Source organism: Hypanus sabinus, chromosome 14 (assembly GCF_030144855.1).
Source record: "Hypanus sabinus isolate sHypSab1 chromosome 14, sHypSab1.hap1, whole genome shotgun sequence".
NCBI classification, from domain to species: Eukaryota; Metazoa; Chordata; class Chondrichthyes; order Myliobatiformes; family Dasyatidae; genus Hypanus; species Hypanus sabinus.
Window position 1 is genome coordinate 4,805,372 of NC_082719.1, and position 26,271 is coordinate 4,831,642.

A 26,271-nucleotide genomic window follows, 5' to 3' on the forward strand; every position below is an offset into this window, starting at 1 on the left:
GAACTGAAAGTAATCAGTAAATGACAACACACACAAAATTGTGCAGGAACTTAGCAGGCCAGGCAGCATAATGGAAAAGAGCAAACAGTTGAGGTTTTTGGGCTGAGACCCTTCATTAGAATGTATTCTGATGAAGGGTCATGACCCAAAATATTGACTTTTGACTCTTTTCCATAGATGCTGCCTGGCCCGCTGAATTCCTCCAGTATTTTGTGTGTGTTGCTTGGATTTCCAGCATCTGCACATTTTCTCGTTTGTCAGTAAACAGCAAATCCTTTTTGCTGAATAAATAATGCATGCATCAAAACATCAATCAAGAAATCCCATCTATTGTCTTGGAACCCAGTAACCTCTCATAGGTCTACTATGGAATCACCACCATTAAAGCTCTATTGTAACATGGGATGAAAATTAGATGGGCAGGGCTAAAAAATATACAGATCTATCTGGTCTTATTACATGCATTTCTGAAGCTAGAGCGTAAAACGTGGAACAGGGGTGTCATGCATTAAAAGCACAGGATGATTAACGCACCTTTATTCCTCTTTCCATTTTGCCATCTTACTATTGTAGACACAGCATTTACAAAATGTCATTGCTTAATATTGGCTATTAATGATCAGGCAGATACCAGAGCTAGGATATTTGTCTTGTAGGCTCTATGTATTACTAAGAACTGCAGCATTGCATTGCTGCGTAATTGACACATATATACCATTCACCAGCTGCATTTGCCTACATAGTAATCATAGATACAATTTAAATTACAAGTCTGTGAAATGCAATCTTACAGTCTGAAAATATGAACATGAGAACATGAGGAAACGCTCAAGCTTCAAAGATAAATTAATAAAGTAACAGTAAACATTGTCAGACAAAAGTCAGCCCAACATACAATTATTGCATACAGATGGCATGCATGTAAAAGGCAAATATGTAATGTAATCAGAAAATCAGGTTTGCACCTATAATCTCAAGCAATTTCTGTTTTCCTTGAGTACAAAATAATATGTTAGTTTCAGTAAGATCCAACTCCAGTTTTATGAATCCAGGATTGTACTGCTTAAAATATTTAGTTTCACAATAGCATTTATTTCCTCCAGTACCTTACTTTAGCAAATAAAATAAAGGGATGGCGAGTATTTCCAAAAACCTCTTCCTGATCACTGTCACCAAAGGAGATTTCTGCCTGCAGTGTTGAATAATGATTTGCTAATAACAGCAAAAACATAGAGCTGAACATCTGCACAGTAACGGAAATGCTCCCACACACACAGCCTTTGTTGCCATACAGCTAGAACTTTCTTTTATATAATCTTAATACAATTTTGAAATTATACCAACATAATTTCAAAATCTCTGTTAATAAAATGGTGAAATACCCTCTAATTAATTATGTGTTAATGAATGTAATCCATCAATTTTCTAAATAATATATGAACCACAACTTTTACGTTGAAACATTTTAGAGCTTCAACGTACTTACATTGTCTGTGTTTCAAGTTACAACATTGTTACAAATTGTAACAATGAACACAGAATGGAAGTTCGTAGCACATTGCTAATAAACTACCGAATTTATGTTTTTCATCACATGATTTTTTATTTATAATTCCAAAACATGTTGTATTTTTCACTTTGGAGTTGTTTTGACTGCCTGACATCTTGTTTATTTGTGTTGTAAGGTGTGGTCTGTGTTTGTTTGATATACAAATGACATAAAAAAACATTTAAAATGCCACACAGTTTTCAGACCATGTAAACATTTAGTGCTCAGAGCAATGGTTGGTACACACAACTGTAATAAAATTAGAAGGAACATTGCTCACAATAGTTAGCTATTTATTGAGATACAGAATGGAATAGGCCCTTCTAGCTCTTAGCAATTCCCCAAGTTAATCAGAGGACATTTCACAATGACCATTTAACGTACTAACTGGTACATCTTTGGACTATGGGAGGAAACCAGAGCACTTGGAAGAAACCCAATTGGTCAGGTGGGAATGTACAAACTCCTCACAGGCAGCAGCAGGAATTGAACCAGGGTTGCTGGTGCTGTAAAGCATTATGCTAACCACTATGCTACTCTGCTGTGATTCTGTCACTAATGCTGTCGAATTTTCTGGATTATAGATGCACTTCGGGCATGCATTGTTGTTATTCTATTTGATTTATTTATTTATTTATTATTAGATATAGCACGCAACAGGTCCTTCTGGACTTCCGAGTCACTCCAGCCTTCAACCCCCAACAACATTGATTTAACCTAACATAATCATGGAACATTGATTTAACCTAACATAATCATGGAACACTGATTTAACCTAACATAATCATGGAACACTGATTTAACCTAACATAATCATGGAACACTGATTTAACCTAACATAATCATGGAACATTGATTTAACCTAACATAATCATGGAACACTGATTTAACCTAACATAATCATGGAACACTGATTTAACCTAACATAATCATGGAACATTGATTTAGCCTAACATAATCATGGAACATTGATTTAACCTAACATAATCATGGAACATTGATTTAACCTAACATAATCATGGAACACTGATTTAACCTAACATAATCATGGAACACTGATTTAACCTAACATAATCATGGAACATTGATTTAACCTAACATAATCATGGAACACTGATTTAACCTAACATAATCATGGAACATTGATTTAACCTAACATAATCATGGAACACTGATTTAACCTAACATAATCATGGAACACTGATTTAACCTAACATAATCATGGAACACTGATTCAACCTAACATAATCATGGAACATTGATTTAACCTAACATAATCATGGAACACTGATTTAACCTAACATAATCATGGAACATTGATTTAACCTAACATAATCATGGAACACTGATTTAACCTAACATAATCATGGAACACCGATTTAACCTAACATAATCATGGAACATTGATTTAACCTAACATAATCATGGAACACTGATTTAACCTAACATAATCATGGAACACTTTATAAGGACCATTAACCTACACTGTACATCTTTGGTTTCCGGGTGGAAATGGGAGGAAATCAGAGGACCTGGAGAAAACCCACACATTCCATGGAGTTCACACAGACACCTTACAGAGGACGCTGCAAATGAACTCCAAATTCCAACATGCCCAGCTGTAATAGCATCACGCTAATCACTATGCTAGTCTATTATCAAAGTACGTATACACTCTGTGGCTACTTTGTTAGTTATACCTGTACAATTGCTTGTTAATTGCAAATATCAAATCAGGCAGTCGTGGCAGCAATTTAATGTATAAAAGCATGCAGACATGGTAACAAGGTTCAGTTGTTGTTGTTGTTCAGACCAAATGATAGAAATGGAAAGAAATGTGAACTAAGTGGCTTTGATCATGGAATGATTGGTGGCACCAGACGGGGTGATTTGAGTATTTCAGAAACTGTTGATCTATTGGTCTTTTCATGCATGATAGTATCTAGAATTTACAGAGAATGATGCAAAAAGCAAAAGAAACATTCATTGAGTGAAGTTCTGTGAATGAAAACACCTTGCTAATAGGAGAGGTCAGAGAAGAATGGCTAGAATGGTTCAAGTTGACAGGAAGGCGACAGTAACTCAAATAACGCTGCATTACAACAGTGGTGTGCAGAAGAACCTCTCTGAATGCACAATACATTGGACCTTGAAGAGGGCTACAGCAGAAGACCATCCCAGGTTCCACTCCTGTACCTAATAAAGTGGCCACTGAGCGTATGTCACTATATACTACCTAGAGATTATCTTGTGGCCATTTACAGTAGAACAAAGAAATACAATAGAATCAATGAAAAACTACACACAAAGACTGACAAGCAACCAAATGTGTAAAGGAAGACAAATTGTGCACATACAAAATAAAATAAATATTAATAATGAATGAATTAGTAAATATCTACTGGTGAGAACATGAGTTGTAGAGTCCTTGAAAATAAGTCTGTAGGTTGTGTTCAGTGATCAATTCAGTGTTAATGTGAGTGAAGTTATCCACACAGGTTCTGGAGCCTGATGGTGAAGGGTACAGCGTTCCTGACACTGGTAGTGTGGGATCTAAGGCTCCTGTAGCTCCTTGCCAAGGGCAGCAGTGAGAAGAGAGCCTGGCTCAGATGGTGGGGATCCTGCTTGGTGGATGCTGCTTTCTTGTGGCAGCGCTCCTTGTAGTAGATGTGCTCAATGGAGGAGAGTGTGTTTCTTCTGATGGACTGGGCTGCATCCACCACTTCTTTCATGCTATTCCATTATTGGGCACTGATGTTTTCATACCAGGCCATCATGCAAACAGTCAAAATACACTCCATTGTGCATCTATAGGAGTTTGTCAAAGTTTTAGGTAACGTGCCAAATCTCTGCAAACCTCTAAGAAAGTAAGGGCACTGCCATGCCTTCTTTTTAATGGCACTTATGTGCTGGTCCTAGGGTAGATCCTTGGAAATCATAACGCCAAGGAATTTAAAGTTTCTGATCCTCTTCGCCTCCAATCCTTAAAGAGAACTGATACTTAGTCCTGTAGTCAGTAATTATCTTTTTGCTTTGCTGACATTGAGTGAGATGTTGTTATTGTTGTATCACCATTCAACCAGATTTTCAATCCCTTCCAATATACTGATTTGTCACCGCCTTTCATTTAGCCAAGAACAGTCAAAAACAACATTTCTGTGTCACATGTCAGAGCCCATATTATTAAAGCAACTAATGTACTCTCCCATATTGCTAAGTGACAAATATCAGCACTGCCATTTTGTAATACAACATTCCAGATAGCGTTCTTTCTTAACCTTGTAGACTTGAATTTGTCTTCAGTGAAGAAACTGTCACCAGCTTGGATACCAATTGATAGTTACTACCAGGTGCTATGATGTTTAAAAATATACTGTACTTCTTGGTGTTCTTTAAACTTGCTGAAGTCAATGAGGAATAGTAAGAGAGATGCTAAAGGGTTTTGCCTTTACTTCAAGGTTTCTAGAATGATTTATCAACTTAAGACCTGAGTATATTAGTAAATGTTCCTTCAAGATCAAAGCATGCTGAGCAAAAGGTGGGAAGGACACATGAAGCAAGGAAAGCTGTTAGGAAGTGGATGGAGAACCATAAGGAACATTCCGAGCATAACTCTGTACCAACCTTAAACTCAACAAAGGTCCATATCTTGCCAGTTGCCATGAATGTGATTTGGCCATTAATTGCTGTTAATGAGTTCTTAAGGCTGAGGTTGGAAATGTTTGAAACTTGGTCTGCTCTGTTAAATAGGGAAAGACATTGATGCTCTCCATTTCAAGACAGCTGACATTCTTAATTCTCTCTTCACAGAAAACTGTTGAAGTGAACACAATGAAGGATGCTACTGACTAAAGGTGCTGTTTTTGATATTTTGCAAATGGAAGTGATTTCATTCTCTCAATATTCAATGGGTTTCTGGCTATAGGAACCACACTGCTTAATATAATGAAGAAACTAATGATCTTATCATTTTTGCAGCAGTTCCTTATGCCACCTAGATTTGAGCTATTTTTAAATGAATGAAAATTAAAGAAGCAGAGTTTCTGAGGATTCTACCTGATAGTGCAGAAGATATTTTGAACTTAAGGAGTCAGTCAGAAGACCACTGTGAAATTCAAAGGGAGAAATCATAATAGGTGTGTCATGAAAATGCAGACAGATTTAGAAGCAAGCAGCTTCTCGTTTTAAACACAAAAGATTGCACAGGCAATACAATAAATATAACACTAAACAGATGTGATATAATGGAAGATCTGAAAATTATCAGCGGAATATATTTACAAGCAGGCACAGAAAATACCTACAAGATGCTACATCCTAAGCTAGTAATAACTTGTAGACATTAGCAGAAATATTCACTTCTTTAAAAAGCAGATGCAAAATCATAAAATAATTATTTTAAGTGAAATTGTCATAATTTATGTCTTTAATTATTATCAATTGATACCTTTGTCTACCTTGCTTGTAATTTCCTCAAAAAAATTGCAGTAGGTTAGTCAGGCAGGGTTTTCCTTTCAGGAAACCATGCTGGTTTTGGCTTATTTTGTCATGTGCCTTATAGGTTAGAAACTGAATATTACAGGTACTTAGCTTTGAAAGAATAGTCAAAATGTAAAAGTTGGCAGAGAAGCTCTGAAAATGAAGCATGCCATTCGAACAGCAGCAATAAATGATATTCTTTCAGAAAAATCTGGAATTGCAAACAATTTGAATGAAGTTAAGAAATAACAAGGTAATAAAGTTATCCATGGATTCCTGACAATGGTTATAAGGTTGGACAGAATATAAGTCAAGAAATATAAGTGAAATTATAACATATGTAAAGCAATAATCATGAGTGACTAATTCCTGGAATAAGTTCCTAGAAATCCACACATCTAGTCAGGTTCAATGAGACAATGCAAACTTATTGTAAAGATATATTTGGGGAAAGAGTTAAACTTGGGTCTGAAGCTTGAGATTTTATCTAAAATAAAGTGAACTATATGTATAAGAAAAGTACAGATGAATTGAACTGAAAAGTTAACCATTCTTCGTATCCCAATGGCATAAAGAGAAAGGATATAGTGCATAAAGGGAGAAAATACAATAGCAAACCAGCAAAGAATGTAAAAATAATACCGAGCTTCTACAAAGTATAATTAAAGAAAGTATCAAAAATGTATTCTCGGTCCTTGGGCAATTGAAACAGAGCATTATTAACAGAGCAAGAAAAAATGGCAGGGATGTCAAACAAACATTTTGTTTCGGTCTTCACAGCTGAAGATACTGAAAGCAAACAAAATAAACTGTGGACAATGATCACTAGAGAAAATTACAAAAGTCAACTAGCGGGACTCAAATCAGTTAACCTTGCTGGAATATGTGTTTGAATTTCCACGGTACCACTTACTACATGTTACTACATGTTTAAAAGATTGGTAACTAATAGAAAACAGAGTTAAATGGGTCATTTTCAGATTGACAGGGATCAGTGATGAGATCTCACCTATCTAAAGTCTATAATAATGACTTAGTTGAAAGAGCTCAGTAAGCTACCTCTAAGATTGCTGATCATGTAATGGGTGGGGAAAATATGGACAGGTTGGTTAGTGGATAAATGTAAGCAGACAGAGTATAAAGAATTGTGAGACTGTCCACTTTGGTACAAAAAATAGTGAAACAGAATTAAATAGTGTGACTCCAATGAATATTGGCTGCAATGTGATTTGTGTGTCCTCATCTATCACAGAGCATAATCTGGAAAACAAATGAAATGAAAATCTAAGTTCCCAATAAGATGGAGTGCAAAAGTAGGGAAGTTGTATCAGGCAGTCCTATCGGGCATTACTATTAAAGATAAAGATAATGATTAGTTTTATATGTCACATGTGCATTGAAACATAGAGTAAAATGTTTTGTTTATGTCATGAGGATGTGCTGGGGGCAGCCCGCAAATATCCCACACTTCCAGCATCAATATATCATGCTCACAACTTACTAACCCTAACCCTAAAGCGCACGTCTTTGGAAAATAGGAAGAAACTGGAGCACCCAGAGGAAACCTACACAGTGATGAGGAGAATGTTCAAATTCCTTGCAGGTAGCAGCGGGTGCTGAGCTCCGATTGAGATCACTGGTGCTATAGAGCATTGCATTAACGGTTGCATTACCATATCATACTGAACACACTTGCAGTTTTACATACAATTTTGACTCTGTATTGATCAAATGTTCTTTGAAGCAATGCAGTAAAAGCTCATTTAATTGATTCCTTGGATACTTGAATAGATTGTGTCCTTTCATATTCAAGTTGAGAAGAATGAGAACTGATTTTCTTAAAACATATAACATTCTGGGGGATCCTGTCAGAAACAAGTGGGGATATTTCTCCTCATATGGAAATTGAGAATTATGAGGCATAGTATTCACATAAAGGGTCACCCAAAAATGAGGAAGAATAGCTTCAGAGAATAATGAATCTTTGATTCTTTTTTAATTCAAAGAGCAATTTCCCTTCCTACTTTTCTTGTTCTTATGTACTTATCCTCATGAGGCTGTTAGTAGATGAGTGTCATATTATCCTTCCTGACCAAAATCACATTTCTGATATGACTGAACAGAAATTTAATGGATTCATTTGTATGTTAATATGTCACAAAACAGTCAATTTGAATTAAAATAGTAAGCCACAAACATGGACAATAAACTTCTGTAAACCTGTCAGTGTAGAATTAAGCACAGAGTACTCCTTGAGATACAGTCTTTGCCCATGTAAATATAGTTTGATATACTTTGTAGAGTTTGGACAAAATGAGAATTGTCAAACATTTAGCTGAAATTACCTGCATGACTCATAATTTTTCCAGCAGTAGGTTTATTAAATGGGGGCAAATTTAGGTTAATTGAAAATGAAATAAACATTCCTACAATCAGCCTTTTTTCATCAAAGGAAGCACTTCAGAGGACTTGGAAAATAGTGAAGGAAAGAAAGAAGTGTGTCAGCACAATATTGTTAGTCATATGCTCTGCCATATTTTCTTCCTTGGGTTTTAAACACAGGAAGAGGTACATTAGAAGCTGCTTAATTCACTGTTTTCTAAGTCAACTACAGTGGTTTCTTTGAATAGTCTTGAAAAAGAACAAGTTGTAACCAGTTCCTTTATACCAACTTCAATAACATAAGTTTAAAAGCTAGAATGCCTTTTGCATGAAACTGTTTACATAGTCAATATTCATTGGGAAAATATGTGTCCACAGATTCCAATATCCCTTCTTCAGTCTGTGTTTGATCTTTTAATTACAAATCCCATAAGTCCAGCTTTAGGAAGGGCATCGCGTTTTTGGTTGTTTGTTTTTCCAATCAGAATTGATTTTGTTTTAAAATGAAGTTCTATTTCAAACCTTCTTAGCATCTATGTTTCTGTATAACTTGCAGCAGTGAAATAAAATTTTCCAATCATTTACACCTTCTACCCTTTTCAAATCTTTTGTATCTATATGTTTGAAATTAAAATTAGCTGAGGCCAAACAAAAAATGTGAATACAATTAATGTAATTTAGAGAGGAATGAGTGAGTGAAAAGTTTTCTCTAAATTAGTGATAATCTCATTGATTATAACAGTGAATTTGTAGAAACAAAAATCAACTCAAAATGGTAAAATTAACCTGTGTCTTAATTTACCTTCAGGACAATAGTTTGCATTTGATTTCCCAATTAAAATCGTACCATATTATGTCTTTGTGCAATCCTTTGAACAAAAAAAGACCAAGTCAAAAGCACTGCAGAAAATATTAGTTTTCAATTACAGGAATAAAAGAGCAAAGAAAATACATCAAAGGCAACAACCAACAAGATGGAAGAACTCAGTGGACTATGTTCCATCTGTGTGAGGATCAAAACTGTTGATGTTTTGGCTTGAAACCCTGTATCGGTGCTGAATAAATTCATACCTTTTTTAATACTGCTACTGCTGCAGTATTGCATACAGAGTGTTAACTTCTCAGAGCTTCTCCAATTCCAATACCATAAACAGATTTTCTGATGAACTGCTGCTGTAGGAGCAGGTAAAGTTCCAAGAGCTACTCATTAGACACAGTTGAAAGCTGCAGGTGAAGTTGCTAGCAAAGTGGTGTATAATTCTAAGATCTATAGTTAACAGCAAATCAATTAATGGATAAAAATGTTCTTTGGTAGTAGTGCAAAACAAACAATGACAAATTTGTACTTTATTTTACTTTCAAGCTTTTTTTTACAATGAATGTTAGTGCGTAATAGCAAAGAACCATTTAATTTTATTCACTGTAAATGCATAATAGATAGGTAGGGAAAGTAAGTTGTGAAGAAGCAATAAAGAGACGACAAAAGAATGTAGGTCGATTAATTGAAAAGATCTGGTAAATGTGTGAGAATGCAAACTAGTCAGCTTTGCCATAAAAACAAAGAAGAAGCATATTACATAAATAGCGAAAGATTGCAGAAACTTAAGATGAAGGGTGCATTAATTGCAAAATGTTTATGCAGGTATTCTAAGCAATTGGGAAAACTGACACAACATCATTATTTAATGCTGGGGTGATGAATGCAAAAGTAGTGAGGTTGTGTTTCAGTTGCATGGGGTATTAGTGTGAACATGTTTGATAAACTGTTAGAGAGTTAGACTATGTGCACCCTAGACTGGATAATTTTGAAAACGCCGGTTTCGCGTAAAAACGATAAGCGCCCACACTATGATTTTTTAAAAATATTTCTGTCCACATTAAACCCGATATTTCGGCGAATCTCCTCCTACTGGCCATGCACAGGACACATCTACCGAAAACAAGCAACATGTTTGGTGTTGAATCTCACAGTGAAAGTGCGAGTTCGTGCAGTTACAGACTAGAAAAACTTAATCGACGGACAGCCGTTGGCTCTCACACAGGAGAACTTAAAAGTAAAAAAAAAACAAATACTAGAGCGTATGGAGGCAACCGACAGGGCGTTCTTGGACAGTATGACCTAACTGACAAGGAACATTGAAAAACTGACGAACTCTGTTGCATTAATAAAGCCCCTTGTTAAATGTACAAAACATGTCTGCATCAGTGTTATCTTGTATTTCCATACAATGTTACATTAGGCTGTTACACATCTATTGTCAGAGAAGTACTTGCATCAATAGGTAACCACCTTCATATGAGCAAGGACAGAAAACAGGGCAAAGTGAATATAATTATTTATTCAGTAAGTTATGGGTCAAAGTATTTGGTGAGTACATTTCTAACTCTTCTCGCTTCAGTCTTGTTGCTGTCTGTTCTGAAATTGTTAGGTTGCATTCAAGAAAACAATGAAATAGCGTGCAGCAGTCACCATCTGTTCTGGCACGTCATGACAGCGTTTTTAGATTTCTCCGGTTACCCCATCCACGCTGCTCCGGCCAATCCAGCATTTTCAAAATTACACACTCTGGAGAGTGTTTCTGAAAAGCTCCGGTTTCGGCGGACGAAAACGCCATTTTAGTGCGGATGAAGGGTAAAAACAAAGAGAAAAAGCTTCGGTTATGGATTTATCCAGCGTAGTGTGGACGTAGCCTTGTTTAAAGAAGAATGCTAATGCACTTGAAGCATTTCAGAAAAGGCTTAGAGTCATAGTGGAATCACAAACAAGAGAAAATCTGTTAGAAATCAAAGCAATAGACACAAAATGCTGGAGGAACTCAGCAGGCTAGGCAGTATCTAGGGAAAAGAGAAAACAGACAACGTTTTCGGCTGAGACCCTTCATAGAGGAATACAGCATAGAAACAGACCCTGAGGCCCACAAATCTGCATCCAAATTATATTGCTCATTTACACTTTCGGACACTTTACAGTGGCCAATTTGTAAGTTATTCCAATCTATTTATTTTCAGAATGCGGGAGGAAACAGAGACGTTCAGAGTAACCCATGCACTCACAGCAAGAATATACAATTTGCACACAGACAGCACTAGAGGTCAAGATCAAACCTTGACTACAGGAGCTGTGAAGCAGCAACTTTAGAAGCCGCACCATTGTCCATTCAATGGCAGTTGGAATGGGGAGATTTTCTTATGAAGAAAGATTTAGCAGGCTCGGCTTGCTTCTGATGTAACTCAGAAGAGTAAGAGGTGATTTGATTGAAATATATTTGGTCCTAATTGGTCTTGACAGCAATTTAGTCCCCTTCATGTGGAGAGGATGTTCTCTCTTGTGTGAGAAATATCAGGGTTTATGGTAACATATAAGTACGTTGATAATAAATTTTATTTGAAATTTGAACCTAGTATTAAGCATTACATATTAAGAATATATGATTAATCACTTAAGACAGGATTGAAGCAAACCTTTTTCTTAGAGTACAGTGAGACTGGAAATCTCTTCTTCAAAGGATGAGGGAAGCAGAGTAGTCAGTGATAAATAGAGTCAGTGATAAATAAAAAAAGGCATTTTGGGATAGATGTGAAGGAAGAATTACTGTAGTCACATCATCTACCCCTTCTCCTAATTCACATTTGAATACAAGCCAAATCTAGTACTTTTTCCAACAGAAATAGAAATTATATGCAAGCTGAGCCCTTGATTGTGAACTTACACTCATTTTCCCACTGCGGTTGTCTTCTTCACGCTCTGCCAGTGCCAACAAGAAGTTATCTTTCAGCTCTTTTCCAGGACTTGCCAATGCTCTGCAAGAATAAAATAAGATAAATTGAATTTTATAAACATTTGCTTTAAAGAGTCAGGTCAATCCACTCCTGTGAAACTAATGGAAAAGGGTTTAATTGTCAATATAGGACATGGTGGGAACATGCAGTACTCTAAGTCCAAGTTTATGTGGGAACTGTCACTAATTTGATGCATGACATATTTTTTTCCAAATGGTTTCAGTAAAATGATTATTCCATGTCCTTTTGAAAATGCTACAATGAATGAATTTACCCAGGAATGATTTTATCCATTTGAAACACCTAATACCTTTGATAAGGATATCATAAATATGCTAAGAGAGAATAGAATGATAGAAACTAGACTCAAGCACTGTTTTAATGTTTTATCAAGCGCAAATTCATCCTTGAAATGTTAAAATAAAGTACCACACAAGACAATTCGCCAAAGAAAGGTCAATCTGGGCATTTTGACAACTTTAAGTAACATCTGGTTATTGAAGGGAAGAGTAGTTTTAAACCACTATTTTACAAATATGTTGCACAAGATAGCTTTTTAATCAGGTAAATTTATTGTGTGCAATGCAAGCATAGATATTTCAAGTAAATAGTAAGAACTGGCTAAATCCACCAAAAAGCATCAATGAATAATCTGTTCCCAACCTAATGTGAAGATTATGAAAAAGGTTAATTGCTTAAAGCACTCTTGAAAGCTTGCGAAGGAAATTTCAATTATTATACTATTAGCTAAAATTAACATTATTATATTGGTGACTGTTAATATCTATTAATGTGTCATAAACATAAACAGAGAGGGATTTAGGAATTTAAAAAAAATTGGGTAATTTAAAGTTACTGCATTAATCAATGAACAAAGTAGCTCAAACGAGGAACACTACAATTACTGTGACATCTTGGGGTAACACCATATTAACAATGAGAATATCCTAAAATGCTTTATAAAAATTACTAAATGGAAATGAGGGCATCATATAGATGTAGAAGAGTGTCAAATGGCAAGGAACAATCAAAAGGGTATTTAAAGGGGCATTTGAAAGCATAAAAACACGTGGGAAAATAATGCAACTAAATGATAGTTTGATCTGTCTATAATTCCCACCATCTGAGTAAATCAGCAAACATAATCAAACACCTTACCCACCCCTCTCCCATCAAGCAGAAAATACAAAAGCTGAAAAGCAGGACAGCTTCTACCCCACTGTTATAAGATGGTGATAATGGCTCCCTAGGAAGATAGAATGAACTCTAAACTTCACATCTACCTTGTTGTGATCTTGTACTTTAGTCTTTACCTGCATTTTACTTTCTCTGTAGCTGTTACTTTGTTCTGAATTGCCTTCTTTTTAATCTTGTTCTACCTCAATGATTTGATTTGTATGAACAGTGTGCAAGACCAATTTTTAACTACATCTCAGTACATGTGACATTAATAAACCAATTTGAATAATTCAAAGAACATGAATATAGTGACAGAAAGACTAATCTCTAGTGCAACATATGAAAGGTAAGGAGAAAGCAGTAAATAGAAATGGGAGGAGCTGATTTGCAGATGTATTGCCAGACAGAACTATCCACAGGATAAAGTGAAGAATTAGAAGACAATTGAATGGAAAGGCAGTTGAAATTAAACATAGCAATTAAACATGGCAAAATATGATAAGAATTGGGGGCTGATTTACTTTGGGTAGCTAACACAATAATCTACATTCCATCCGAACATTTTACACTCCACCTGAATTTATATTCTATTGAGCTCAGTGGAAATTAAAATTAGAAGGTTCGTAAAGCTGGCAATCCACCTGATAACATTAGTTTCTCTTTGAGTACATTCCTTCCACAGTTGAATGAGAGAGAAAATGGAAGGGATAAATAATGAAGCAAAACTCAGCAGGGAGGCTGTGACTGAAGTCATTGAAATTGTTTTCAAGTTTTGTGTCTCATAGGAGTCTTACCCTTTTCATTACTCCACCTACTTGCAGACATCAGTTAGCTCGGATTAGCAACTACCTCCATCAGCACAGATGCTCCACAAGGCTGTGTGCTTAGCCCCCCTTGTTCTACCTGCATTACCATTTATGACTTAGTGGCTAAGAACAGCTGAATGATGGCACAACAATAAAGTCTCATTCAATCTCAGCAAGATGCAGATTATTGACTTCGGGAGGAGGAAACCATTGGTCCATCAACCAGTCTGTCTTCCTCAGAGAATCAGAGGTGGAGAGGGTCAGCAACTTTAAATTCTTCAGTGTTACCATTTCAGAGGACTTGTACTGGGTCCAGCACGTCAGCACAATTACAAAGAAAGCATGGCAGGGTCTCTACTTCCTTAGCAGTTAGTGAAGTTTTGATGCAAGATCTAATAAATGTGTGCTGGAGAGTGTATTGTCTGGCTACATCACAGCCTGGTATGGAAATACCAATATCCTTGAACAGAAAATCCTACAAAAAGTAGTGGATATGGCCCGGCCCATAACAGGTAAAGCCCTCCCCACAATTGGGCACATCTACATGAAGCATTGTTGCAGGAAAGCAATATCCATCATCAGGGATCCAGACCACCCAAGACATGCTCTGTTCTTGCTGCTGCCATCAGGAAGGTATAGGAGACTCAGGGCTCATACCACTAGGTTCAGGAACAGTTATTACCCCTGTACTACTGGGCTCTTGAACCAAAGGGGATAACTTCACTCAAGATCACTCACCCCATTATCGAAAAGTTCCCACAACCTATGAACTCACTTTCAAGGACACTTCATATCATGTTCTTGATATTTATTCATTATTATTTTTTTCTCTCTTTTTGTATTCGCAGTTTGTTGCATGACGAATCAATGACGAACATTGGTTGAACACTCGGTGTGGTCTTTCATTGAAAATAAATCTCAGGGTTGTATGTGGTGATATACATGCACTTTGATAATAAATTTACTTTGAACTTTTTTGAACTTTACTTACATCAATGATCTAAGCCTGTTTATCCAAACACAAAACAAAAAACACACATTATCTGTATAGGTAGAAGAGTAGAAATTATCTCTATTTTAGCTATTTTTAAGCTTAAAAGTAATCTCAGAAGATTTATTATTCCATCTGCAACTAAAATTTAGGTGGACTTCCCCAGATATTCTATACATTAAATTTGATTTACAGTCAAAACTTTCCTGTTCTGATGTAACAAAAGTTACGGTTTATCACAAAATCAGTTTTGAAATAAACTGTGCAGTCTCCAAGTCAAAGGCCAATTCAAAATGTTCCATTTTACTGTTCTTTGTCCAGAGTCATGTAAATAGAATTTGTTACTAAGAGCTCAGATTTTTTAATATATTGGGTGTAACTCCTAATCTCGCTCATATGCTCTCATAATATAATGTTCTAAACCAAAACAAAATTGAAACTTATCATTACTTCCTTAGAGGTAAAAGTGCTGAGTATGTGATTTCACTTCTGGTAAGATCTCAGCAACCATATTCCTTGAATAATCTTAATTTGCTTTTGTCAGCCTAAAGCAGATAAATGCTTGAATCAATTTCCCTATAGCAATCATAATACTGATGAAAGATTAGCTCAGCTCCCAGAGAAGGGTATGTTAGTAATCAAAGTTCAAAGTAAATGTATTATCAAAGTACAGATCTTACTATATATACAATCCTGAGATGTCATGCAGGCAATCACAGTAAATACAAGAAAAACAATAGAATCAATGAAGGGCCACACCCAACAGGAGGTGCAAAAACAAACTTTGCAAATACAAAAGAGAGAAAAAATGAATTACAATAATAGATATATAAATAAACAATGGTACATGAGTTGAAGAATCCTTGAAAGTGAGTCCAGTTCAGTGGGAACAGTTCACTGATACTAATTCTGGAGGATTTCTGCCAGACCTACGGCTGAAATTCAGGCAAATCAATCACATTTTCCTCTACAATAAGTAAACTCAATGTCAGGATTGTAAAACTGGACACAGTGCAATCAATGGAACACATTTAACTAAATTCCTGAAGCACAGCAGAGTAAGATTAAATATCCACATAGCAGTGCATAATTTATTAATTAAATACACCATGAGATGGGTTTAGATTCTGATGTATCTTGTCTTCTGATTACATAATTTAATTGTAATAATTAACAAATGAACACAAAAATGTATAAGCATGGAAAAAAGAAACAGGAGAGGACCATTCAACCCTCTGAGCCTGTTTTGTCATTCAATACTACCATGACAGATTATCTAGATACAGTACCTGATCCAGCTTTATCTTTAACTATATCCCTTGATCCCTCCAGCCACCACCCCCCGAAAATAAAAATGCAACTCCTTTTTGAGCAATCTTCTCTAATGATCTGGTATTGGTGGGAAAGAAATGGGGCAGGGGGAAATCTGACAAGCCTTGTGATAATTTGTGAGGTGGTATACAGTTTCAGCTGCTTATATACAGTTCCTATGAGGTTCTAATGCATGGACTCAAGATTCCCAATAATAGCTCAAATGCTACTTTGAGCGATCATGGTTAGAAATTCCCAGGAATTGGTGGGCATTTTACATTTCTTTGAGGAGTCAGGGTTATAGAGCACTACAATACAGAAACAGGCCCTTCAGCCCATCTCATGCATGCCAAGCAATTATTCCTCCTGGTCCCATCAACCTGTACCAGAACCCTCCATGCCTCTCCCATCCATGTATTTATCCAGCTGGTAGCTCGTTCCACACTCCCTCCTCTGAGTGAAGAAGCTCCCTCTCTCTCAGTACCTCGTTCTTAAATATTTTACCTTTCATCCTTAATTTATGACCCTTACTTTCACCTCACCCGAACTTGCCAGAAAAATCTTGCTTACATATACCCTATCTATACCCCTCATACCCCTATCTATACCACTCGTCAAATCACCTCTCACTTTCCAACACTCTAGGGAAAAAGAGTCCTAACCTATTCAACCTTTCCCTATAATTCAGGTCCTCAAGTCCTGGCAACATCCTTGTAAATTTTCTTTGCACTCTTTCAATCTTATTGATTATCTTCACTGTAGTTGGGTGGCCAAAGCTGCAATTTGGCCTCATCAATGTTCTGTAGAACTTCAACATAACATTCCAACTCCTGTACTCAGTACCCTGCTTTATGAAGGCCAATGTGCCAAAAGCTCTCTTTACAACCTTATTTACTTGTGACACAACTTTCAAGGAATTATGGGTCCGTATTCCCAGATCATGTTTTCTACAACGCTCCTCAGTACCCTACTGTTTACTGTGTATATTCTACACTGGTTTGTTCCCCCAAAGTGCCTGCTGTAAAAAATCCAAGTATTGGAGAGTAGAGATCATTTATGCCCGGTAAAATATGTAATTAATACTGGGTTTGGGGTCTTAATCTTCAAAAATCCTTTTCCTCAAATCAACCAAAGGCATTGCTACTGCAAGGAAGATGATGTTGAATTTCCTCAGTAACACCTACCTTTATTAAGAGGCTGCTAACATGATATGAGTATTGGTCTTATCTTTCAAAATCTTCACATGCAGATGGAGTTCAGTGATGTAGAGCAAAGGTAGATACAAGGCTGCTTTCCCATTTGCATCAATGAACAAATGAAAGATGTCTTGGACTCCAGCCTCTAAAAGATGGCTGGATTCCAAACCATGCAGGTACAAGCACCGCCTGCAAGCTGCCACTTGATTGCTCTGGTTTGTGTGTCCTTGGCTCTACAGCTGTAGACTTGTACCTAGGTTGTACAGATTGGCATTTGTTTTGAATATTTGTTTCTATGGGAAGTTTGTTGAAGTTCAGATGCAGCATTGTAACAAAAAAGATAACAGGACAAATTTGGGGTCTTGTCTGAAACTACGAATGCTGGAAATCTGGAACACAGAACATGCTGGAGGAACACAGAAGGTCAGGCTGCACCTATGGAGGGAAATGAATAATCAACATTTCAGCTTGAGCCCCTTGATGCACCATCAATAACTCTCGGAGACGTGAGTCGAGATAGGCTTTTATTAGCTGGAAGAAAGCATTATTAGCTGGAAGAAGGCACCATCAGCAGCAAGAGACCACCACACAACATCCTGGAGACTGAGGGAGGTGCAGTGCCTCCAACCGCCTTTATACAGGGGTCTGTGGAAGGAGCCACAGGAGCAGTCAGCGGGGGGGGTGTGTTCAGACAGGTATATGTAGTGCACCACATCCCTTCATCAGAACTGTCTGATACTGCTCTTCACTGAGAATGATGCTGTTGTAAACTTGGTGGTTAGAATCATGACTTGATTTCACTAGGAAAAAAAAGATGGAGACTATTTATGAACAGTTAAATTTGTGGAGACGTGTGTTCTCTCATGGTGGTTGTGCCAAAGCCTTTAGTAAGGGGTCGAGAATATCTATGTATAATAGTTGGTGCTGCTTTCTGAATTTCTTCTGGAGCAGCTGTGCTACTCTGCTTCAAAGTGAACGGCACCCCTCCCTGCAAATTGGGAAGTAGCTCTTCAATAACTATTTTGGTGAGACAACGGATCACAAGGCACTCACTAATTCTGCTTTTCATCTGACTAAGACAGTCCTGACGAAAGGTTTCAGCCCCAAAAGTCGACTGTACTTTTTTTCTATAGATGCTGCCTGGCTGGCTGAGTTCCTCCAGCATTTTGTGTGTGTTGCTTGGATTTCCAGCATCTGCAGATTTTCTCTTGTTTTAGACAGAGGATTAGCTTATTCTTGATGGTAATGTTCACTGCATTAAGACAATATTGCCCTCCAGAATAAAGTTGACTCACTGCTTGTTCTTTATATTGTGTTTTTTTTCCCCTACCAGTCCTATTTTACTCACATCTGCAACTTTAATATCTGGGCATCAGAGCTCATGAGATATGGTACCAGAATTCTGTGCAGGCCCATAATGGAAGTGTTCTGTGTATGGTTTCTTTCATGAAGGGGTAGCCTTAAAATCTTGGCCTGGCAGCAAAGGGCACATAGACAACTGCAGACTACTGGGATATTAATGTTTATGCATTAGTGGATGCATACATAGGTAGGTACATACATGCATTCATGAGGACCTAGGCACAGGAATCCAGGCCCACTACTTACCACCAGCCTCTAAGTCCTAATCCTGGTTGCTTACTTCTACACAACTGGCCCAGATTACCAGATTACCTAAACTCCCCTGACTAATGTAACTAGTAGAACTTATCATAAATCCTACATAAGGCAACTGTACCTCTAGAGTTTAGCAGGGCTGCAACTGTTATCCAGTGCTTTGACCCAAGAAAACTAGTTCCAGCAATATTACTTTATAATAGATGTCCATCCTGTAGTCTGTTAAATTCAGTGTTAAATTCAGCACATCATTGGAGCCTCCCTGCCCTCTATTGTGGACCTGTACTCCTCCAGGTTGAAGAAGAGGGCGGGGAACATCATAAAGGACTCCTTCCATCCTGCGCACGGACTGTTTGAACTGCTTCCGTCTGGTAGGCGCTTCAGATCCCTCCAGACTAAGACTAATAGGCACTGGAGAAGTTTTTTCCATACTGCGGTCACTTTGCTGAACAGTTAACTGCCGGTTAACTGTTGGCTAACTATTACTTGGATTGCACTACCTGTATGTATAATCTATATTTTCATTTATATTTATCATTATTATTGTTATGAGCAGAGAGACAACATCTGCCGGAAGTAAATTCCTTGTATGTGCACAGGTACTTGGCGATTAAAGTCTGATTCTGATTCTGATTCTGATTCCTACCCAGAGAGTTTGCAAGCAAAGGCACTGCCACTTCCAAAATAGAATATACCCAGAAATATGGTCAGCTAAATCAAAAATCATGCTCTTAATTACTCAGTATACTCTTCAGAGACTTCTTCCTGAAAGATACCTGCAAGGAAGTCTTGATTGGTTAAGGTTGAATTGCTTAAGTTTCTCACCACCTCTACACCTGCAGGACCTATCTTACCTTATAATGGAGAGCCCATGAGCTCTCAAACTCCAGCATAAGATGAGCACAAGAACACTCCACTCTCACTTCAGTTTATTATACTGCTCAGTGAAAACAGTTGGTAGCCTGTGGATTCCATTCTATTCTAACTACTACCCAGCAACCAGGGTGATATGGTGATATTGAATCACTTTCACTATTTCTGGGACTGTTCATAGATTAACAAGAACCTTTCCTAGAATATCGGTGATGGGCTGGGACAAGCATTGTACAACGGGCTTAGAAATATACAATTTGTTAAGTGCATCCAGGATTTTTTTTTCTGGCTCCTGTAGTGATGGGTCTGTACTTGACCTTACCTTAGGAAATGAAATTACTTGCAGCAAGCATCGTGCTGAAAAAAAGTATTTTAACAAATTATTAACTAATTTAAATTCCTTTTAGACTTTAGAAAAAAATAAAATTTTGCTGACAAAAAATAAAAGTTATGATCTTTTGCATAATACAATCATTATAATATTGTTGGATAAAACAACCAAAACATTATGGATATAGCAGATTTCCTTGAGCTAGTGCTTGAATAGTGTGGTTATACAGCCTTGACCCTACCATGAGGCACTTGCACCTGACAAAACAACAGTACAAATGTTCTGAATAGCTACTAGCAGATTTACAGTGAATACCGCTCTATTGCTCCTCCAAAATTTATTGGGATAATCTTCTATCACCACTCACTGATTTAGCGTTTAACTACAACAATAAATAAAAGTCATCAAGAAGTATGAAATAGGAAAACTGAATCTGTCTAGCAGTCATCCTAAACTACATACACTTGAAGTGGGTTCAAAAAAAGTGGCATTCTTTTCCACTTTCAAAGGGAGTGGATCACTTGATTGAAAGCAACTAAGCAAAAAACTGGCATCATAAAAATAATGAACCAATCTAGTAATTAACCTACAAATTACTGGTTACACAACATCTAGCTCTTGTAAATTATTATGCATCAATTTGTTACTTCAGTGTGTAAGACTGCAAAATGAAAAATGCACCAATGTAGATACACAATGAAAGAAAATTGTACACCGTGTTCAAGAATATCCCAGTCATCTGCAGCTAACCTGTGGTTTTATTTCCTGATATGAATTAGTTAAACTGGAAAATATTTAAATCTAAGCATATTAAAATTAAATTCAAATGCATTTCCCAAATTATGAACTTCTCCTGTTTAACTTGGTTATACTTCAAATTTGATTATTTTACCATTTTGTTTTCTATGTGACAACACAAATAAGCTAATTGAGTTTACTGAAATATCCTCTTGATACAATTTCTGTTCATGAAGATATAAAAATGTTATTGCTATGAAAACTAGGTGAACAGAAATTAAACAGAATCTGTTTGTTGTATCTGAAGAAAATATTTCAGTTCCAATACAGACTATAAAGCAAAGGGAATTGACAGATGTCTTACTTATAACAAAGGAAATTGAGTTAACGACATTCTAAGAAGTGTGATAAATTATGTCATAAAGAACAACTTGCATTTGAAAAAAAGTTGCAACTTCATTATTTTTCTTAACAAACATGAGGAAGAGGAAATGACACTTGTTTGATGAAAAGCTGTAATTCTAAAACTGCCACAATGATTGAATGTCTTACTCATGATTAAACTTCATTCAGCATTTCTGGCTCATAGGACAACACATTCCTTCAGATCTCACAAAGTTACTGCTATTGGCCAAAGCATATGTTATCTAGACAGTAAATGGCCATTTATGGAGCTCACTTAACTAACCTTTCCATTATTGGCAGCATTACCTATCTCCATTTTGCCAATTTAGCTACTTGAAATAAATAGACTGTTATCCATTTAAATTAAGTGTTCTATACAGCTTTAGCCAACTTTTCATTTTTTAACTATTAGACAGAAGTATGTTACAGAAGTAACATAACTATAAATGGGACAGAAATAAATTGAATATAGATAGAAATTATGTTGTAAACATCCAACCTGAGTTTAAGTACTGTTGAATGACCACAAAATCATAAAATCAAGTTCAAAGAGATTTATTCCACAGAAGGATGTCATTTGTCTGTCCTATCCTTGCAGGCCAAAGAAAAATTATTCAAACTAATCCCACTTTACAGCAAGTTGGCACTTCTAATGCACGCACAAATGCTTTATAAATGCTTTGAAACTTTCTTCCTCTACTGGCCTTTCATAGAATGGATTCCAAATCTTGTTATAGTGATTTTTTTCTTTAAGTCATCTACCAAATTCATCTGTCAATTACCTTATTTCTGTAAATTTGATTATTTGCCTCATTTGTAATTTAAATCAGTTCAAGGTATTGTTATGGACCAAGACCTGTGATTCTAATTATTATTCCACTGCTTCATCATTCATCTTCAAATTAATGTAATCCCATCGACTTCCAGAAATATGAGAAATGAGAAATAATTCAAAGCTAGCTGTTGTGCAGAACAGATTAGGCCAATAAAATTTTAAAACTAAGCTTGAATGTTCAAAAACAAATAAGAAAAAACAGTGGTCCAAACCTTGTTGTACCTGTTCAGCTAATTGGAATCATCACACTCTGAACAGAACAATTGACACAAAGTCAATAACAGAGGTTAGCACCTAAATACTTAGCAATGTGACATGAAAAGACAAGCAGCTCTTTCCTCCAAACTACTAGTATTTACTCCTACAATTAATAGGTTGCTACCACAACAATCAATCCAACCCACTAACAGATTCACTTCAAGACAGGATGACAAGAACTCCTTCTACTCCCTTGACGTCTTCTGTTTCCTTATGATGTCCTCTTGTGTCCATGACATTGATTGAAATAATTTCCGTACGTTGAATGTCTCCTGGGTAGAGCTACAAATGACTTAAGTTTTCACTGTATCCATCTTCAAAGTTCTACAAATCAGCAGGTTTTTACCTTAAAAAGCAAGATACATGTTGTAATGTGAGTATTATTAAAAGTAAGTTAATAGTACTGGGGTTGGCAGGATCTTTACTTCCGTTCTTTTTACTCCCAGTATGCATTGTATATAGTTCCTCCACCCATGCTGCATGAGGTATCTGGAAGCCTCTGTATTGTAAATATTGTTTGCTGCCCCAGATAAAGATGCTCTTTTGGCCATCAAGTTGTTGAGTGGTCTTTTTGTAAAGTATAAGTTACCCCATATTTTTGGCGACGAGATAAACTGGTTTTGTGGATGGGTCGGCCCTGTTTTCGATCAGGACTGTTCGTTTGGAACAGTCGGTGCGTTCGACAAGCAAATCGAAGAGTGGCCAGAGTACAAGGAAAAGTTGGGCTACTTTTTCTGTGCTAATGGAATTACTGAGGAGGCTAAGAAGTGCTCTATTCTCCTGAGTGAGTGTGGGGCAAAGACGTACAAGCTGATACGGAACTTTGCTACACCATGGAAACCGGGAGAGATTCCGTACGACGAACTGGTCAAGCTCGTGGGGAACCACCACAATCCGATGCCTTCAGTGATAGTTCAACGGTTCAAGTTTCATAGCTATGTCCGGAAGCCAGGTCAGTCTGTGGGTGATTTTGTGGCCGAGCTTCAGCAGCTGTCGGAGCATTGCGATTTTGGGGCAGGGTTGGATGACCTGCTCCGTGATAGATTAGTATGCGGCATTAATAATGACGCCATACAACACCGCTTGTTTGGGGAAACCCCACTGTAGACTTTCAAGACAGCCCTAGAGATTGCTCAAGGCATGGAAATGGCTGCTGATAATGCCAAGGAAATACAGAAAGGATATGGGGGGTCGCAGTCGGTGATAGTGCTCCAAGTCAGGAGGGAGACTGGGAGACAGGAAAAGCGGGTGTAATGTTTTCAGTGTGGAGGAACGCACTATGCAAATGTTTATAAATTCAAAGATACCATCAGCCATGCTTGTAGCAAGAAGGGACATTTAGTTAAAAAGTGCAGGAGCATAAAGGGTGAGGTTAAGCCTGGGCAGGGGAAAGCTCACCAGACTCGGGCAGCCACACACCACCTGGGGGAAGCAGACGAGGAGGCAGCGTGTGCCTACAACATGTTTGGGGTGGAAACAGATGAGGAACCACCTGAACCATATTATGCCACAGTCACTGTCAAGGGAAAGGACATTAAGTTCGAGATCAATTCAGGGGCTACAGCATCGGTCATTAGTGAAGAGACCTACAGGAGGACATAGGGATCCAACCTGCCTCCCATCAGACCACCTAAGCTCCAACTCAGGACCTATATGGGGCAGCCCATACCTCATTTAGGGGTGTTATATGTGGATATTTTGGGTGGGGGCCAGAAGGCTGAAGCCAGGCTGGTGATAGCTAAGGGCAGTGGGCCCAGTCTTTTGGGCCGTGATTGGCTTCGCAAAATCCAGTTCAACTGGCATGAAGTTAAGAATGCGCACACAACGGAGAACATTCTGCAGCAGTATAGTGACGTTTTCATGGACGAACTGGGCACACTGAAGGGTATGACCATGAAACTCTATGTCGACCCTGAGGCCACACCACGTTTTTTAAGCCCAAGTCAGTGCCCTATGCCATGAAAGGCTTAGTCAAGTGGAACTGGTATGTTTACAAGGGCTGGGCATCATTGAGTCCGTCCAGTTTTAAAGGTGGGCTGCTCCTATTGTTCCAGTTTTGAAGGCAGATACAACGGTGAGGATATGTGGGGACTACAAGCTTACGGTGAATCAGGTCTCTAAGCTGGAGGAGTACCCATTGTCACTGGATGACCTGTTTGTGACACTGTCAGGGGGTAAGCTGTTCACAAAGCTGGACATGAGCCAAGCCTACCAACAGCAGCTGCTCGACGAGGATTCAAAGGAGTATGTCACCATCAATACGCACAAGGGATTATTCAAATACAATCGCCTGGTGTTTGGAGTGGCGTCTAGCCCTGCCATTTTCCAAGGACAATGGACTCTTTGCTGCAGGGGATTCTGCACGTAGCACTGTAACTTAATGATATTTTGATCACAGAAGCCACAGAGGGGAAGCATTTGGCTAATTTAGAACAGGTGCTGAAGAGACTGTCAGATGCAGGGCTGGGGTTGAAATGCGGAAAATGTGTGTTCCTGGCTCTGAGTGTGACCTACCTGGGACACAAGATTACAGCTGAGGGGTTTTGCCCAGTGGAGGAAAAAGTGAGAGCTATTAAGGAGGCCCCAAGCCCCAAGAGAGTCACTGAGCTCAGATCATTTTTGGGCATGGTGAATTATTATGGCAAGTTTCTTCCGGACCTCTCAAAGGTTTTGGCCCCACTGTATAAGCTGCTTCACAATGACACTAAGTGGAGGTGGGGTGAAGAGCAGGAGGAAGCTTTCAAGGAAGTGGAAGAACTCCTACACTTAGCGAAGCTGCTCGTTCACTATGATCCAGGCAAGGAGATCACCCTTTCATGCGACACTTCGCCCTATGGAGTCAGGGCAGTTCTCTCACACGTAATGGGAGGACCGTTCAGAGAAGCCTATTGGTTTCGCTTCATATACTGTAGTGTTCTTGCACAGGTGTAAAATCTCTGAACTAAACACCAAGTATAAACTGGAGTCAATGAGGCACGATCCCAGTAAGATTAACCGCTTACTGTTGACTCTTCCACATTAACGTATGGTAAAAAGGCGTTGGTTCTATGATGTTTCTTAGTGCGTAGAAAGAAACTTTTCTCGCGCTGATCCTGCACACACAAGCCTCCTCCTTCCCGTTTCTCCAAACCAGTATTTTCCCACAAGACACAGCAAAACCAGGTGTGACGTCATCGCATGCCACGATACATCACAGACAACGAATTTACTTTCAACAGCCTTAACTTTAACTAGAAAATAATTACAAACGAATTACTAAAGCGAAAATGTAATAAAGCTAAACAATGCCTTAAGGGCAACACACTCCCCGCCTGACCTTCGGTCACTATGAACATAATATAAAACTTCAGTCTCTAAATCAGTCCTTAGGTAGAAGTAGAACGACTTCTGCAACTGGCCTTTGGTAAGTTTTCACATCACCTTGGTCAGAAGTTTTCAATTCAACCTTCTTGACATGTCCATCCCTACCAGGGAATGTGGCAGTGATTCTGGCCATTGGCCAGCAGTTGCGGGTGATTTGCTTGTCCCTGAGCAGGACTAA

General features: G+C 37.8%; 1 protein-coding gene across 1 annotated transcript in view; it reads right to left on the reverse strand.

Moving 5' to 3' along the window:
* cfap299 (cilia and flagella associated protein 299) overlaps positions 1–26,271 on the reverse strand; it is a 616,657-nt gene that overhangs the window by 429,995 nt on the left and 160,391 nt on the right. Inside the window, exon 3 of the mRNA XM_059988714.1 lies at positions 12,121–12,211. Within this exon, the coding sequence (XP_059844697.1) occupies positions 12,121–12,211 (91 nt within the window). The remainder of the gene's footprint in view (positions 1–12,120; positions 12,212–26,271) is intronic.